The sequence below is a fragment of the Beta vulgaris genome, chromosome 7, assembly GCF_026745355.1.
Source record: "Beta vulgaris subsp. vulgaris cultivar EL10 chromosome 7, EL10.2, whole genome shotgun sequence".
Classification (NCBI taxonomy): domain Eukaryota; kingdom Viridiplantae; phylum Streptophyta; class Magnoliopsida; order Caryophyllales; family Amaranthaceae; genus Beta; species Beta vulgaris.
This window is the reverse complement of record NC_079208.1, coordinates 34,865,846-34,884,501: the sequence shown is the minus strand read 5'-3', so window position 1 is coordinate 34,884,501 and position 18,656 is coordinate 34,865,846. Positions and strand designations below refer to the sequence as shown.

Here is an 18,656-nt window from a genome sequence, read left to right as displayed (position 1 = left end):
TTAATAAGGAGAGAAGATCTAAGGCAACACCACCACGACCAGCAACATGGCGACAACGACGACGTCAATGCGCTGGAGCAACAACAGCGACAACGCCGCACGAGCAACGCCGCACGAGCAACGACGCAGAGCAACATCAGTAGCAACACAGAGATGAGGGAGAGATAGATAAACAACATATGCAGTGGCGGATCTTAGAACTTTAGTTATCGGGGGCCAAAAACTAATTATGGATATGGAAACACTATTCTAAAAATTAGACAATATGACTTTTTTTTATATAGATGTATTATATTTATATAATTTTTAGATAATTATCAATTTTGCAAAAAGATAAAATAAAAACGTTAAAAATAAAAAGTTTTAAATGTCATAAAGTAAAACATGTATATGAAAAAAAAGATAAAGATAAAAAAGTATAGTAATTAATAAAATATGAAACAAAGCATTTTTTTTAGAAGGAAAGAAATAATAAATATCAGCAGCAGTCAGCATGTGGACAAAGAAAATAACATCACCTCATTTGGCAGAGTAAGTGACCTGCCTTTTGTGGGTCCTCTACTCCCCTTTTCCCATTTCTTCTTTCGGTATTTTCCTCTTATGGGTAAAGCCTGCCTACTATCTACTATGATATTTTGGGCTTCTTTTTGTTGGGTTAGACAAAATAGCAAGTTGTATTTTTTTTTCTCAAAATCTTTTAGGGGCCAGGCCCAATCCTGCCCCTTAAAAGATCCGCCTATGAACATATGAAAGAGAGAAATTAAAATGGGGGTTTTGGGTTTCTTGTTCTTCAATTGAAGGAGTAATCAGATTTGAAATGGGGAGACTTTATTTGAAGTAGAAGAGCCAATCTCTCTGGTAGATGGAGATGGAGACACGAAGACAAGGAGGAAGAAGGAGATGGGTTGCTCCATTAAAGCCACGAAGAGAGAGAATAAGGGAGTGGGTTTCTTTAATTGGTTTATTTGGTTTTGGGCTTACTTCATTTAACTCAAATACACTCACTTAATTAAAGTCCAAATAAATTGACTTGATAAGTTTGAAAATTATTTTAATAAGTAACTTTCAAATAACATAACAACAAACAACTACATTAGAACTCCAAATTACACAAAATATTTCCCAAAATATAATAGAATAATAATTAAGCCATCAAAATAATTAGCTTGTGCATAATCGCACATTAAAATATTACTTGATATGTATAATAAATATAATATCAGCATCAATAAAATAATAGAAGACCGTTAGTAAATATAATATTCATATTTTAACTTAAATAAAATAAGGGTAATTAATATATAATATAGTTAATAAATAAGACGGTTCAGAAATGAGGAATATTACATCTGAGAACCAGATGTTTCAAATTTGCTTACATATATCGCTTATGCTGATTGCGGGAAATGTGTTTCAACCACAATGAATATCCCAGATAGGTGTTCAAACTGTTATAGAGAAAGTACATGTGGGGCAAGGTATGTAAATCCTTACATATCTAATTGTAGTCTTTTTACAAAAAGTAACAATAATTTCGGCCATTTCTTCCCGGACACTGGCAGATGCCACTGGTAAAATGTTTCTAACAACCTCTAACGAATTATGTGAGGTCCTTTTCAACACCTCGGTCGAGCAAGTTACCAATCTATCCGCCAATATAAGCATTTCTACCGTTTAAACCTTGTCTCACTTTACATATACGATAATACTAAATCCAAATGCACAATTAATTCTTATTCCTTGTGTATTTGCACTCTTTGCCCAGGAATTTGTTAGGATCTTCCATGAATTGAAGACAACTACTTTCTTAATCCAAGTCACACCAAGTACTTCATTTTCCAGAAATAAGATGTTACGATGAGACGTTATAAACACCTTACACTAATAAGCCAAGACACTACTTCACAAATACTTCAAAGACATGATGGAACCCTCCAAATTAACAAGTGGCATTTTATTACTATCAGGTATTAGTAGATGAGATGCCTAAATTGTACTTTAAACAACCAATAACATGTATTTCTTTCCAAAGTTATATGGATGTGTAAAAAGTTTTAGTATATGCACCTACCTTACGTGGTTTGCCTAATGCAATTCAAACAAAGAATATACTTACCACCTATTCGAAACCAACTGTAAAAATGATATCGTGCTTATTACAACCAACAAATTACGAATATCATAATTATACTATTTTCGAGTGCCACACGCATAGGAACGTCGTACGCGGTGCAACAACTATTACTTTATAAAAAAAAAAGTAGTAAAACAAAAAAATTAAAAAAAAAAAAAAGACAAAAGTTGGAACTGATAAAGGGAAGGAAACCGTTAACAATATAAACGTCTGCAACTCCCCTCAAAAAAAAAAAAAAAAAAAAAATATAAACGTCTGCAACTTGTTTCACCTCTTCTCTTTGTTTCACCTGATTGAAGCTCCGATCTTTCCATTTTTAGAAAATTCCGGGGAGTTTACAACCGTCCCTTCTCTTCTCTCTCTCTCTTTCTCCTTGTTCCCTTCCCAGATCAGAAAAACCCTAATTTATCATAAAAATCGTCAATTTCTAGTACTGAAATCGCAAATTGTTCGAAATTCATTGAATCGATAGGAGAATCATGTCCTCCTAATCGCTATTGAAGCTTAATTAAAGGTGACAAATGATTTTATCGCCCTATGTTTTTCTTCCCGATTTTCATAGATTAAAGCCTTGATCAATGATATTATTTGTGGTAAGAGAATTAGGACGAATAAATTTATTTTTGTTCAATTTTTGGTGATTTGATCTGCCTTTTACAATTTTTAGGGGAAAAATTAGTTGATTTAAAGTAATTCAATCAGTTATCTTTAAATTATGGATGATGAATGAATGAAATTATATGTTAATACTGCGACTCTATGTAATTTTATATTCACAAAAGTTGGCTTCTGCTTATATGGGTTGTAGCTGTTTTTTATGGAGAAATGAGAATAGGTTAGCATTAGAGGATAATGTCGTAACTTGCGTTTTCGAGCTTTCCGTTGATTGAGTTGATAGCTATGAAGTTGGTTGCTTTACATGTTAGTGGAGCAATAAGAATCTAAAGATATTTGAGTAGGTCCTAGAAGCTTCCATTCCCTAAATATGATTAGCTTTTTTTCTTCACATAGTATCTAATTGGGTCCGCTGCAATGCTTTTGTTTTGATTTACTTTGTGTTAACTTGGCCCTTGGATTAGCCCACAATTTCGGAGGCCGGGGGATATGAATATATGATATATTGGTGTGAAGCTCTAGATTCATATAGTAAGCATGTTAAATTTGTACTTATATAAGCCAGTAGTTAGTTTGCTTGTTTGTTACTTTGTTTCCTATTGGTTTGTGAATAAAATCACATCTGCATATATGTGGTCAACCAATCTTGATAATGAAATTGATGCACGAAACACTTGAGGAGGATTTGGATGATGATTAACAATAACAGATGGTTCAAATTTAAGTTATGGTAATAGATTTTAGTATATACTAGTTAAATATCGAGATTTTAATATAATTATAGTTTGCTTTATTTGCTTATATATATATATATATATATATATGCATTGAAATTTGGCTGCTCATTTGACATTGACATAGATGATGTTCTTGAGAAGATCTACTACACAAGCCGAGTTGGATGCTTTTTATCCGGTTAGACTAGAGTGCCAAGAAAGTGTTCCAAAGCCTCGATTCAAGCTTAGGGTGAGAACATTGCTTTTCTTCCTGTAGAGTTTGGATATATTTTGGCAATTAGAAAGCCATTATTTTAATTATAATATATTCTTCTCGTCAATTTTAAAATATTGTACGAAACATTTGGCTCCTTATTGTCATAAAGTCAAGTATCAAGGATTCATCATCCTGATCATGTTCATAAGAGTTGCAAATTGAGCTGGAAAACTTAAAGATATCAGTTTAGATGGTTAACATTTGATCACTGTATTAATAGTCCTGTGTAAGACAGATTATTGTTTTCTCTTTTCGTATTATGTACTGATTTTGTTTTCTGCAGACAGGAAAAACCCTAAGTGCAAGGAGGTGGCATGCTTCATTTTCTGAAGAGGGTCAGTTGGACATTGCAAAAGTACTAAGAAGGATTCAACGTGGGGTAAAGCCTTAATGTATATGTCAGTTTTGTCTTGTCTATGTTGATTAGCCACCAACCTACCAAAGAATTTTTCTTTTGTAGTTTACTTTTGCCAGTGCTATCTTGCCTTGAACCTTCTTCTGTCTTCTTTAGTTATGTTATTGATAGTTGCGCATAGAAATATGATAATCGTCATTGATGACTGAGTTTATTATTGTGTTATGTGAATGCTATGTTCTTTAGTTATGAATTGTCATTCCATTCTTTGATTTTGTTGGTGATTGCGCCTAGAAAGGTGATCGTCTTATCAATGACTGAGTTTATTGTTGGGCTATGTGTATTCTGCTGATGGTGTGTTGTTTCTCTTCTCATATTATGTACCAGATTAGTAGTGCATATCTCAACTCGAAATGTAATTTTATTTATTCTTTTTCCACTTTTATTTTTTTCTAGGGTGTTCATCCGTCTATCCGAGGTGCTGTCTGGGAGTTTTTGCTTGGCTGTTACGGTCCAAATAGTACGTTTGATGACCGAAGTCTAATCAGACAACGCCGCAGGTAATGTTAATTTGCAATTGCGACTACTTCTTATAATGTCATGTTGATCATCTGATTAATAGCATGAACCAAGCTGCATCCTGACTTCCAAATTCAAGTTCTTAGTCCCATGGCCATGCTGGTGAAGATCTTTAGTTGACATATGGTTCTACTGGCTGTAAAAGATGAAGGACTTTTAGGTTATGCATATTTCCAATTTTAAAAGATTATGTCCATCATTAGTTCCTTGTCATTAGTTGACATATGGTTTTCAAGGCTGCTAAAGCTGTATACTTTAACATGATATTTTTGTTTATTTTGATGATTGGTTTCTGTTGTTGGTGTAATATTTATATGCGGATCCATGTATTTGAAAAAGTGTGTGTGTTCATATAAGTTGACTGAATTTGCTTCATTACTTAGAGAGCAGTATGATGAATGGAAATCAGAGTGTCAAAAGATGGTACCTGTTGTTGGTAGTGGAAAGTTTCTTACGACACCTATCGTTACTGATGATGGACAACCAATAGAAGACACCCCGGGCACACATGGTGATCAACAAGGGAATCAGGATCCTGCTTTTGAGAAGAAAGTGATACAATGGAAGCAGGTTTTACCTCAAATAGGTATGCAATCTATACATAACTGTTTTTATTTTACTAGCCCCCCCGCCCCCCACCAAACAAATAAACCTTTAGTAATTTACTGGGAACTCAAATCTGTTTCAGATTCATCATTTCACTTGTAATTTTGAAATTGGCTCAATTATAGTGTTGGTATCATTAAGACTTGGACTTGAATTGTTTCTAGTGAAACCCACATCATTTCCAAATCCCACTTGCTACCCTCTGCTTGCCCCTTCTCTTTGCACTCATCTAGCGAAGAATCTATGCGACCTTCAACATGAAGCAATAGTACATTCTTTGTCCTCAGGAAACAATAGCATTTACTCTCTTTTTTCCTTGCAAAGGGGTTCCTTCTCAAATTCAACAAGTTCCTAACATTTTAACAAGCTCCTAACATTTGTGATTTTGCAATGTCTTCGATTCAAAGTATCAACTTAAACTTTTTACAGGAAAACTTCTACATCTCATCTCATGTGCCACATTGAAGCTCCTAAACCATATGAAAAAAAAGTCATCATCTTCATCATTATTATCTCTTCTTCATATTCAAGCTTTCTTGAAATGGATCTGTTATAGAACAATAGGAATGCACTTCCCAAAAGCCAGCTCAAGAGGAGGAGAGCCCATTGTCCTATATAAACCACACACCAACCTCCCATACGGTCGATGTGGGATCCCTTCACTAGGATCAGTCCATAACATTCATCCCCCCATAAGGACCAACGTCCTCGTTGGTCATGGCCACGTTGGTCACGGCTGGCTGATTCCAGGCCACCACTACGTGGGCCACCACTCTGAGGTTTTACTCTGATACCATTTGCTATAGAACAATAGGAATGCACTTCCCAAAAGCTAACTCAAGAGAAGGAGAGCCCATTGTCCTATATAAACCACACACCAACCTCCTATACGGTCGATGTGAGATCCTTTAGTTGGGATCAGTCCATAACATTAATGTAATAGACTAGCCTAGGAAGAGGGGCTATTTCGGTATTTGATAATAAGTTAGTTTTAATTGTAGCTTGAATAATAAGTTAGGGAGGAAATATCTCTATAAATAGAATAGAATATAGAGAGAGAAAGGATGTTGAATATTGAGTAGTATTTTTGGTGAACTTTTAAGAATTCTTTTGGGAGAGAGCAAGCCTCTCGAAAGCTTGTAAACACTATCTCTATTTTACTTTTTCTCAGAAAATCATCAATCAAGTCCATTTTACTTCTTACTCTTCCTCTCTAATATGTCTTAGTGATGTTAGTTCATCACAAATGGTATCAGAGCACTTCATTCTAGGATATTAGGTACTGATTTTCAGTTTCGGAAAAAAAAAAATTAAAATGCAATGGAGTTGGACGAATCTCCAGTTTTGAAAATAGAGGTGTTTAGGAGGGAATTCTCTGAAAAGATGGATGAGATCACAAGGAAATGTATCGAGAATATTCAAAAAGAAATTAAGAAAGTACTCGATGAAGGTTTCGCTCCAATCAAATTGGGATTGAAGCAACTTCGAGAGGCAATTGAGGAAGAAGAAAACCAAGCACAATCAGAGATAAAGAAGAAGAAATGGTGGCTCCGGAGAAGAGTCAATCCGAAAATGCCGTGTTTACTTTCGCTGGTGGCAGACAAGTGATCTGTGAATCAGGTGAATATTATATCACATTTGTAAGAGGCATCATGGTGGAACCTGGGGTGACGGTGGTTTTGTCGATGACCTCGAGGATGTGAGATTGGTGGTGACATCTGCCATGTTCGATTGGGGGAATTTGCAGATATACTCATTGGTGAGGCTGGAAGCAGAAGAGGAGAAGATAAAAGAGTTGGAACCGGAAGTGGATCTGGTGGAGGTCCGGGATCTGACATCGGACAGGCTGTAGGTGGTTATGTTGGCAGCGATTGTGATAGTTTGGCAGGTCGGGGAATCTACAATGGTCTTATGACTGGAGGAGAAGAGACGTTTGTGAAGGGTCACTCGAATGCGAGTAGATGTGGTTCTAGTGGACGATCAATTAATTTCGATATGAGTGGGGAATATGGTGGTTTTGCTAGTAAACCAAGGAGATACATGTTCCTAAAAGGTGGTGCTGATGGTAGTGGTTCTGGCGGTGGTTCGGGGTTTGGCGCTGAGGGTGAAGGAGGAGAATCTCGCGGTGGGCCACGCAGATTCGTTGGCCACATTGGACTAGAGGGTGAAGCATGTGAGTGTTGCGGTGTTAGGGGTAATTTCACCGGAATGTTTAGTGTTGGTGATCAACGGGGGAAAACATCTGGAATGTTGTTGCAGAATTTCCCGAGAGGGAAGCATGGGAGAAGAAGAAGTGAAGCTTGTGTTGGCTGAGGATGGAAGACAATTATGGAAAACCCTAGTAATGACAATATGGTAATTACGGAAAAAGGCAAACTCTTAACAACAGGAAGTCACGTGCTGATTATGACTGCCTTATTGTTGTATTGTTCTTTGATTAATGAGGCAGAACCCACTAGTGGAGTCTAGTATACAAAGCCCACTTTTGGGGCCCAAGATACAAAACCCACTTCATCTACTCTTCATCTCTCTTATCAATCCAACCCATTTGCAAAAAACTACACCCATTCTAAACTCATGTCCTTCAAGTAATGAGGAAGACCATAAATCTAGGCTGACCCACTTACACCCCTACACATCTCTCTTAAAACCCATCAGCAACAGTACCCCCTTCATAACCAAAACATCCTACATATCTACAAGCCGAATTATACTAGCTGTAAGCCAAATTTTTCCGCCAACTTTTTTACCCCCCATTTTTCTACCCTTTCCCACCCCCCCATGTTTAACACCTGTTTTTCCACCCACCCACTTCACTTATAACGAGAACATTCCACTTGATAAGCTGCTGGATGTTTCTGCCATGGGCAAGCCACTACACTCGGCTCTCAATAAAGAGGAGATTAAACTACAATGCAAGCCGTATTCTGAAGATGATGGTAACCACTATTGCCTAGATCGGGAATTGTGTGCCAATTTCTATCCACCTTGAGGACAAGGTGAATGTTTGGGCGACCGGAAATGTAATAGACTAGCCTAGGAAGAGGGGCTATTTTGGTATTTGATAATTAGTTAGTTTTAATTGTAGCTTGAATAATAAGTTAGGGAGGAAATATCTCTATAAATAGAATAGAATATGGAGAGAGAAAGGATGTTGAATATTGAGTAGTTTTTTGGGTGAACTTTTAAGAGTTCTTTTGGGAAAGAGCAAGCCTCTCGAAAGCTTGTAAACGCTATCTCTATATTACTGTTTTTCAGAAAATCATCAATCAAGTCCACTTTACTTCTTAATCTTCTTCTCTAATCTGTCCTAGTGATGTTAGTTCATCACAGGATCATCATCATCGTCAGAACAACAATGATAATGATGTCAAGAAGCAGAGTAAGATGAAAGCAATACAAAGTAGAAAAAGGTTGAGGAAGAGAGAGAAAAAGGGGGGGGGGGTGACGCGTACATTATGAGGCCCTAATTTAGTACGAGCCAAATGTTTACGGGTTCGGGAAGCGCCAAAATTGTGTTTTTAGGCGAACCCCCAGCCCTTTGCTGGTTTGGGCATGAGCTTTTGAACTAAAGTCCGGCCGACCGAATTTATCTGGTCTACTCCCATCCCAAGCATGATGGAATGTCAAATTCCAGTATTTGAATTCCTTTTATTTCTTGAAAATCCTAATCATAATATTTGGAATTGAAATTCTAGATTCTAATTCCGTAATTCAATTTAATAATTTCCTGTAAATTTTTGGTTGCTAAACACTACCTTTAAAAAGAGTTTTCACTCCGTTGATCCCCTTTTTATAGGTCCATTGCCTTTCTAGAAGCTCTTTCGAGGAGAGTGAGAAGTAGAGACAAAATTGCGAGTCGGTGGGTATACAACACACCTTTAATAGAGAAGTGTGAAGTAAAACTTGCCATTTAGTTATGGAGAAATTAATAAGGGGACAAATTGGAAAATAAAAGCAAAATTATAATTATACTTGACAGGCTTGAAGTTCTTTTTTTTCCGGTTTTTTCTTTTCCAATCGCATAATTATATAACTTTATACCAACTAATAAAACAATTTTTTTTTCAAAACTGTACTCTTGGAAATACATAACAAATATATTCAATTTCAACAACTAATAGTCCAACCTATGTAATAAGACTAGATATGGAACAAAGAAAACCCCAATAATTGCCGGTTATACCTCATTGTCCATGTTTTAAGGACAAAGTTTTGGATTCCCTGGTATTAGAAACATGGGAGACCACAAATATAGTATAATTATTTGCTTTCTAAATTGATGGTTTGGTTTAAGCTTATTAGCTTAGACTCTTATCTGATCTTGTGTAGTTTACTTGGGTCCAGAAGATGAGAGGAAGTAAGAGCAGATTTTACTTTCCTTTTTCGACAAGAGGAAAAGTGAATAGAGTCCAATAGGGGTGTAAATCGGATTGACTGGATTGGACTTTGCCAATTATGTACATAGAAATATTATTCATTCATTATTCTTTATTTATTAAGATTTAAATGAAATGTTGGGTGAACTGACAATATTTATTGATCAATTTTGACTCCAATTTATTGCCATTATATGAAGAAAAAGAAAGTCAAGTGAGATCTTGTTAGATTCGCCTCGATGCATACTATCAAATTGTAACTTTTTTATAATTTTACGTGTGCACAACTAAAGATATTAATGATTAAAGAAGTGCATTGGGTTGCTTGACAATGCAAACGTTTCATTTAAAAAAGAACGGTGGAAGTATTAGAATTCGATTTTCTTTAAGAAAAGGAAAAAAATGCAATTTTTGATCCAAATCAAGTCCAAAGTTTTTTAGACTCGAGAAACTGAATGCAAATTCCGACCAAACTTTTTTTCGAGTCCAATCAAATCCAATCCAAAACTTTTTCCTTAAGTCCAATTCCAGCCCAGTCCCAGTCCAAAATATATGCATCTTCCGTTCTAAAATAAGTGAAACGCTTCTCTCTTTTATGTGAGAGTTGTTCTAGAAGAGAAGTATTTCACTTATTTCGGAATGAAGGAAGTATTAATTTTTTTTCACAACATAGATTCAAAGCATTTTTAGATAATTGAAATTAATTTTTGAAGCAAAATGGAGTATGGATATATTAAAACTAATAACGACAATTCATCAAGTAACTGGATCTATTTCAAAAGAGTTCTAAAGTATATTATAACATGAAAATTGCAAAATGGAAGAGCCAAGTCTCAAAATAATAATAAAATTAGGTTAACAATCTGCAATATCTAAGCATCCATCTGAAACATAAGTAGGGTACCAAGATAAGATAGAGAACTATTTAGGGTTGAAAAATTATGCAACAAGAGGGTAACTTTGGACTGGATTATATGTATATGCTTGAAAATATATGTGGAGTGGCCTTTGGACTCCATATGGTTGAGTCCAAGTCGAGTCCGAAAACTTTTGGAGTAAAAAATTGGAGTTCGAGTTGAGTCCAAAAACATTTTACGCTTTGGAGTACACTAGATTGAACTACAAGTTTGTGCACTTTTCGTAGTATGCTTACACTCCTAGATCCCCATCCCTTCAAAAGTTCACGACAACAGTCTTTGTTGTCCTTTTGGTGGTTGCCTCCATTTTGTCCCTGAAAATGATGCCAACATCAATTTTTGTTGCTAAATAAGCTTTGAATAGACTTGAGAAGTGCTAAACACAACGTTTAAAAAAGCGATCTTAAGAGTTCATTGTTTTAGGAATAACTTTTATATATTTAGAATATTTAACCACCTTCTATTTTTTCTTTTGAAGGAAGTCATTGGGGACCTTATTGACCAAGTTAGCTTGAGTTTACTTTAGGAAAGATTAATTTATATCTATTTTGAAATTTTCCTCTATGCTTAGTGTCTTCAGATTTTGCTCAATCCTCATCAAATTATATAGAACTCCTGTTTAGTTTTTTTTTTCATTGTGCGATAATTTGGAATTTTAGCTGTAAAAGCAGTAATAATTGCTTTGGTGTAGTTCCAGACAATTTTCTGTAAGAGATCTCCAGCAGTATCGCAGTTAATTATCAGTACATCACTGAGTCTCGTAATTTTCCTACTTCTTAGTAATGAAAATCCTTCTTCTTTGTTACCAAATCTCTAACATTATCTGGCTTAAAGGAGGTTATTCTCCCCTCCGCGGTCCCCGATGAAGAATAAAAAACCCACGTCCTTCTCCAACTTGGTTTTAGGCTTTCAAGAATGCTTCACTATGGACTCAAAACATGCAGAATAGGATCTAGTTATTCTCCATTGCATGAGAAATAATGAAGTTATGAATCACAAAAGGTGTTCAATTGCTTAGTGACATACAATATAATGGTGGTTTATCAATAAACATTAGCATTGAAGGTGCTTTATTTGGAGAGTTACAAGTTCTATAAGTGGCGAATTAGTTTTAAGGGTTTGATATCTTGGCTGTTCTCGAGTCAGGAGCATTTATTCTTGTTACTGCATGTTGATTGCTACTGTAAATCGAAATTGCAGGTCTGGATGTAGTACGAACAGATCAGCCACTTGTCTTTTATCAGACGGAAAGTAACCAGGCAAAACTCTGGAATGTTCTCTCTATATACGCTTGGGTGGACAGTGACATTAGTTATGTTCAAGGTATGTACTTCGGTTTGTGATCACTTTATTCGGTGCCTTAATATTCTCATTGCAAATACCTCGTTTTTAGCTAGTAATATTGATTTGTCCTTCCTCCGTTTTTTTAGTCATACCCAAAGTATTTGACACCTTTGCCACTGCACAACTGTAAACTTTAATATCCTAATGATGCATATTAAAAAACTGTAAAAAGTTGATATCTTGAGAATACATGTCGAGGTGAATTTGACAAGACCCTACATGGCTATATTTTTCCTTACGTATATATAAAACAAGAGGGTCAAAACGAAGTTAGCGAATAGTGTCAGAAGTCAATATGGTACAACTAGAAGAAAAGAGGAAGTATATAATTGCTAAGCTTCCTTATCTAGCTATTGTAACCTAATAATGATCCGGAAGTATCTCAATAACCAAATTGTCATCTGAGTGGAGCAAAAGCATGCAATACAGAGTTCACAGTTTCGGCATATCAATGTCTTTCTTCTTCCCGTTTTGGGGTTCACGCGAAATGCGCCAGCTAGAACAGATGCACACTTCTTCTCGAAACTATTCCCTGTATATTCTGTATATCATGCAGTGCTCCATTGATATCTTTTCTTTACTGACTTGATTTAAAGTTGTTTTTGAGATTTTAATTTTTTACCAATATGAATTAGATAGTTATTTGTCCAATTAGCAGTCTCCACCCCCCCCCTCCCCCCAAAAAAAAAAATTTAACGATACTTGTACAACATGATGTAGAATTGTGTGAAATCCACTTCAGTGAATTTCGTTAATCTTATGTGCAGGAATGAATGATATTTGTTCTCCAATGGTAATACTTCTTGAAAATGAAGCAGACGCGTATTGGTGCTTTGAGCGTGCTATGCGTAGATTGGTAAGGATGTTGTCTACCTTCATTTTTGTTATCCAATTTTAGATGATTTTATCTTTAGATTTTTAGCTTTTTGCTTCAAAAATTTTAGCTCAAATTCTTATAAGAGATGTAATGGGAGTATTCTTAGTCCACACTTCTTATGTAGTTCAGGTTCGCTTATAATGTCTGACTGAAACACAGAGATATACCTTCAAAGGTCTCTTATTTCTTTTCGTATTAATGACCCAACTGATTACCAAATGATCCTATCTTCTGAGCTGAGAATATATTGTCTTGTCTCTGATCTTGACTATCATCTGATTGTGGGCTCTGCAGCAAAGATTGGTGCTCTATTCTGATGGAAAGGTCTAACACCTTCTTAGTCTGATAGATAGCTTGGGGATGCATGGTGATTTGCTACGGAATAATTTACATGAATCTAAATAATCATTCTATATGCTACTGGGTATAGCCATGACTATGGTTATCATTGTCATTTTTTCTTGGATTAAGTAATAGGAAAAGATGCAATTTTCTTATTTGTCCACTTGGTAAATAAAGGTATTGTATACACGATACACCTCATCTGTGCTTTAACTCATTTCCTCATTCTTGTTGGCCTGTCTTTAAACAATTTCCGGGTTTAATTTGATTGTCTGTGAGTGCTGCGTGATTATTTATTGTGGCTTGGATAACATAAAATAAAAGAACTATAGCTTCTGTGGTGCTTGTTCGAGGTTCCCTCTTTTTCTCTCTTTTTATGTTTCTTTCTATTAGTCTTTCAGTTTTCTCTCCATCTGTTTTCCAAAATTTTGAAGTTCCCTCTTCTTAAGCTTTAGCATTCTCATATTCCTGCACCCCTCTATATTTATCATTTTCCTGTCCTAGAGCTATGCACTTAAAACCATTACCTCACATTGTTGTGTAGGCACTGCACCTTTTGCTACAGCTTGTACTCTGGAGAGCGTCTTACATAAATGAATCTACTATTATTTCTGAATTTGTAGTCCATTTACATTTTTTGTATGCCTCACTAAAATTCTGATACATTACTGAAGTAATATTGTACTTTTAAGGCATCGAGCTAGTGTATTAGTATGCTTTTAGACGGCCAAGATACTGTAAGGAATCCAACATGGTCTTGTGGACCTCTGAATAAGTTGATGTAGTGTGGAAAATATCAGGTACCTGAAGATATGCAATTCACGCATCACTCACACTCATGGTATCTGCTTTCATATTATGAAGCAAATGAATGGAGAAAAGACATCATGCTCTATCTGATCCCGTCTTTCTTTGTACTTATGTAATTCAGAGTTTTTTCATGGATTATGACACTTGAGGCTTGTCTTGGAGGTTTGTGTTGGTACTGAACTTGTTTTCCTTTAGTAAATGCAGTTCCTAGTGCCAATACAGTTATGGCTTGTACTGCTTTACATGCTAAAGATATATTCATGATCAGGGCTTCAGATACTGGAAGTGCTATTTGAAGTGTTATGGGCTTTGTTCAATTTTGATTTGTTAAGTTAGTAGTTGAGCTAAAAGAAAGTTGGAAGATAAGAGTGGACTAACTATGGGAAGCTTCCCATTAATTTCTCCGTTAAGTGCCTCAACTCTTATTTAAGGATTCCTTTCACCATGAAAGAAACTCAAATTCGTCAAGTTGATTTCTTTTCATACCGCGGAAAGTGTTTTTTTCTTAATAAAAATACAAAGAATTTTTTATAGTCTTAGGACTTTGGTAGTAACAGTTTAATACTCCATTAAGCTATTTTCTTGGATTCTTGGTGGCTGTTTTCTTCTAGTACCATGTGTTTTAACATGAGTTCTACCTTGTAACAACACACTAGATTTTATTATTATATAGCTCTTGAGTTTGTTTCCAAAGATTTTTGATTTAGTGGGGGAGACTAGAAGCTAATATTGGGAAAAATCGCTTACCGGGACTGTGTGACATAATGCCCGAGTTTCATTTGTGTGAGACATCAAAGGATACGATAATTACCCCGAATATAGATGGAGGGAAGAAACTGATTACATAATCTGAATTTGCCTCAGGGATAAAAACCAAGTTACTCGTCATCAGTTTTAACATTACTCTATTGTCATCTCTGTTCATGCATGCCCATAGAGAATTTTGGGATAATATACATACTGAAAGACGGCACCAGAAATTCATCCAGATTTTTGAAAGATATTGTAATTGGTAAAGGAAGAACTGAAAACCCAGATGAGATTTGCCTCTGGGCTAATAATCAAGTTATTCTTCCCCAAGTTTAAGCTGACACCATTGCTCCTTTGGATTTGTTCATGCATGGACTTGGATACAGAGGGATAATTTCAAGACAACTTCAACTTCAATTGGAGTGCAAGCTCGACTGACTACACTTTCAGCAATAATCAAAGTTATTGATCCTAAACTGCACCAACACCTTGGTATGTTGGTTCTATTTGCAGAAAGTGTCCATTATATAATCAGTTGATGCATGACATTCAGTTTGTTTGTAAAGTTGCACTTTTTGATATGTATTTGTCTGAATTGAGTTTGTTGGACATAGGGCCAGAGCTACCTCAAGATGGGCCTCTTTTCTTTACTTTTTATCGTTATCATTATCTCATCCTTTAGGCTTGGAAGGTAAAAATAAGAAATCTTAATTCGATCCAAAATATAGTCATTTTGGCTAATTGCTTTGGCTCCAAAATATATATGTCTCTATAACATGTGCAACATCAAATATCATTTGTTAATATTAGTACTCTATTATATGTCGTGCTTATAAGATGAACACAATATCTAATACCACTTTACAATTACCACCCCTCAAAAAAAAAAAAAAAAACTTTACAATTACCAATGCAATTTAAATTATTCACCAAGATTCTTACTGTGAAAAATGCCAAAACGACTTATTTCTTTGGATTAGGAGGGCTACCTTTTCCTTCCGCATTAAAGATAGACTAGGACAAGAAAACTTGTGCTGATAAAATTTTTCCGAAAAAACTAGGTTGTAACGGAGATTCTGCACCTTCATATTTTCTTATCTTTTGGGTGAAGTGTGGGGGATTGGCATCTGCAATGGACATAGACTGGTGGAAATTTCTAGGGGTTCATAGTTCTGTTGATTAGAAATATTTTTGATATCAATATACATATTGCAATTAGTGACAGAAAATTTGCTGTCAGAATGAAGTTCTGAAAGTAAGAAAAGTAATTTTTTTTTTGCACATGAGATAAATGATTATAGGGTGGCTCTGTTGGAGTCTTTCAGTTTCATTGGAAAAGCGTATGGAAATAACAGCTTGTGCAGATTTTTGAGATCCACGATTCCATATTGTGCCTTTTGTGTGTCCAAGTTTAACAAGAAGTATATAATTAGTAAAATTTCAAATGTGAAACATGCTTTCTTTGAGGTTGTTGCTGGTAACTTTTCATTTACTACATATTGCTACATTTGGCAGAGGAATTAGATGGAGGAGAGTACCTGTTTGCATTTCGTATGCTGATGGTACTTTTCAGAAGAGAATTCTCATTCATGGATGCTTTGTATCTTTGGGAGGTAAGAGAAATTACTGTACTTATATATCCGAGTTTTTTAATGTTGTTAACTATATAAATGGGCTCTATTAGAAAAAGATGATCTTGATTTAAATAGTGTGTCTAGCTGTTGGCACAGTGGAGGTGCCTTGCTCATCGTTGCAAGCAACGCTTTTCTTAGAAAGGACATGAGGCGTACCCAAGAAATTCTTTCATTTCATTCATTCTTATCTCCTTCGTTTGAGTCTTGTCTCCCACCCCCCCTCCCTCTTACCGCTGCTCCAAAATCACCCTCATTATAAGAGCATATAATGCAAAAAGATGAAAGGATTAAGTGATGAACATTATGCAACAAAACGTGCCTCATGTGAGATGTGTGCGCTTTGATTTCACATCTCAGGCGTTGACAACGAGAAGTCTTTGTGCATAGGGAATAGGGATGCCTCACGCTTTCTGAAAACCAAGAAAATGACTTACATTTGGCTCTTAGTTTTCATGTTAGCAACTTAGCATGATTGTTTAGTGATACGGTTTTGCACACCTTGATGCTGCATGCTCCCCTAAAATAGCTATTTGTTTGCATATTTTTCTTTCATTGTCATAAAGATTAACTTAGTGACAAAGATTCATAACAGTTGATGTGGGCCATGGAATACAACCCAAACACATTCTTGTTATATGAAACCAGCGCAGCGGCAGAAACAACAGCTAATGTAAGTGAGAAGTTGCTGAGGCAGTATGGGAAATATGAGAGGAACAATGTAAGAACAGGGTGCAACGATTACCAGAGTGCGTTAGCTGTTTTTCTTGCTGCAAGCATCCTTGAGAACAAGCACAAACGTATCTTAAAGGAAGCGAAAGGTCTTGATGATGTTGTGGAGGTCTCTCTCTCTCTCTCTCTCTCTCTCTCTCTCTCTCTCTCTCTCTCTCTCTCTCTCTCTCTTTCTGGGTTTTATACTTTATGCACCTTTTCCTTTTTTGCCTTTTTAATTTCTTCAACAGGTATGAACCCAGATTTTGCTCAGCTGTAAATCTTCTTCTATTGTATTCAAAATTTTGTTGTCTATACAGATTCTGGGGGACGTCACAGGGAATATAGATGCAAAGAAAGCGTGTAAAGAGGCATTAAACATACAGAGAAAGTTTCTAAAAAAGGTAAGGTTGTATTGCCATATTCCCAATTCAACGTTTTAACGGTCAATCTCATTGGTCAGTCTCGTTCCCATCTCATACAGGCTCAGCAGCAATCATAATGAGATCTCGCTGTAACTTCACTTCGTCAGAAAACGAAGGAATGATTTTTCGTGATGCATAATTCCCATCATTGACCACCCTGTTGCAGAAAATCATGTACATTGTGCTGGATCAGTCGTAGAACCGAAGGCAAAAGAAATGTTTGCCTGATTGTATGTAACACCATTGCTGCACCCTTTTGTTGGGGGGGGGGGTGTTAGAGACAAGCTGAATATAGCCCTTATGTGTTATTCATTTGTTGTGATTTATGTTCTAGATTGTAACAATCCCATAATTTTTGAAGCTTTGGAAAAAATGAAAAGAAAGATGTAATTTTTTTCTTTTAAGCAAAGTTCAGTTTTTTATTCCCACTTTCTCAAATTTCAAATATCTTCTACAGTGATTCTTGCACTTAAAAACAAAGTAAGTTTTATGTCCAATCAGGTTTGATCAAGTCCGATCTAGTGTAAACATAATGTTGAATCAGGGTTGATCAGGTTCAGTCATGTTTAAGCTTAACAGGTTCAATCTAGATAAGTTTAGGTTGGGATAGAAGTAATATCAACCCTTAGGTAATCGAGGGTGACTTTAATTCTTTTAGTTGCATTAATGATAGGGTTGATTATGTTGTTAGGAATTTTGTGTCAAATTTTATGTAATTTAGTAAATAGAATATATATTCCATCAGAGTTAGGTCGATCTATATGACTCAATTACGCCATGCTAATATGCCTTGGATGATCCAGATCTCAAGGTTAGGCGTTAATGGGTACATTGAACTATCCATATGGTTGAGAGCCCTCAGCCCATGCCTACCAAAATTAAGATACGAATGCTTTGTATTCCACAAAAAAGAAAACACTTTTTTACTCTTTCATATACTAGGGGATTTCACTTGGAAAAGAAAATGTTGCATACTATTAGGTCCATAATCATGGGTTCCAGTGTACAAGATCTTGTAACACTTATCAACGAGGACCTATTGTAGGCGTGTTTTCATTTCGCCTATGCGGGATGAACGCGTATTTGTATTTGACTAACCCATTGTAAAGGTTATTGAAAATTGTTTTGAAGTTCCAACAAGTCTTCAAAGGAAGACTCATAAACGTAATTGGATATGGAAAATCGTAA

At 35.8% G+C, this 18,656-nt stretch overlaps 1 protein-coding gene across 4 annotated transcripts; it reads left to right on the top strand.

The window, feature by feature from the left end:
* Window positions 1-2,325: 2,325 nt before the first annotated feature.
* On the top strand, window positions 2,326-17,892 carry LOC104899193 (uncharacterized). Of its 4 annotated transcripts, none has more exons than XM_048647768.2 (12): window positions 2,332-2,727; window positions 3,611-3,715; window positions 4,026-4,121; window positions 4,554-4,657; window positions 5,060-5,262; window positions 11,779-11,901; window positions 12,690-12,778; window positions 15,088-15,193; window positions 16,217-16,314; window positions 16,928-17,173; window positions 17,364-17,447; window positions 17,528-17,892. In XM_048647768.2, the coding sequence occupies exons 1-12, from the start codon at window positions 2,713-2,715 to the stop codon at window positions 17,543-17,545; spliced, it is 1,287 nt and encodes a 428-aa protein (XP_048503725.1). In that variant the 5' UTR covers window positions 2,332-2,712; the 3' UTR covers window positions 17,546-17,892. The 4 variants fall into 4 exon arrangements, with proteins under 4 accessions (XP_048503726.1, XP_048503725.1, XP_010684635.1 ...); XM_010686333.4 differs by having other exon boundaries at window positions 2,333-2,648; XM_048647769.2 differs by lacking the exons at window positions 17,364-17,447; window positions 17,528-17,892 and having other exon boundaries at window positions 2,326-2,727; window positions 16,917-17,056.
* The last annotated feature ends 764 nt before the right edge of the window (window positions 17,893-18,656 follow it).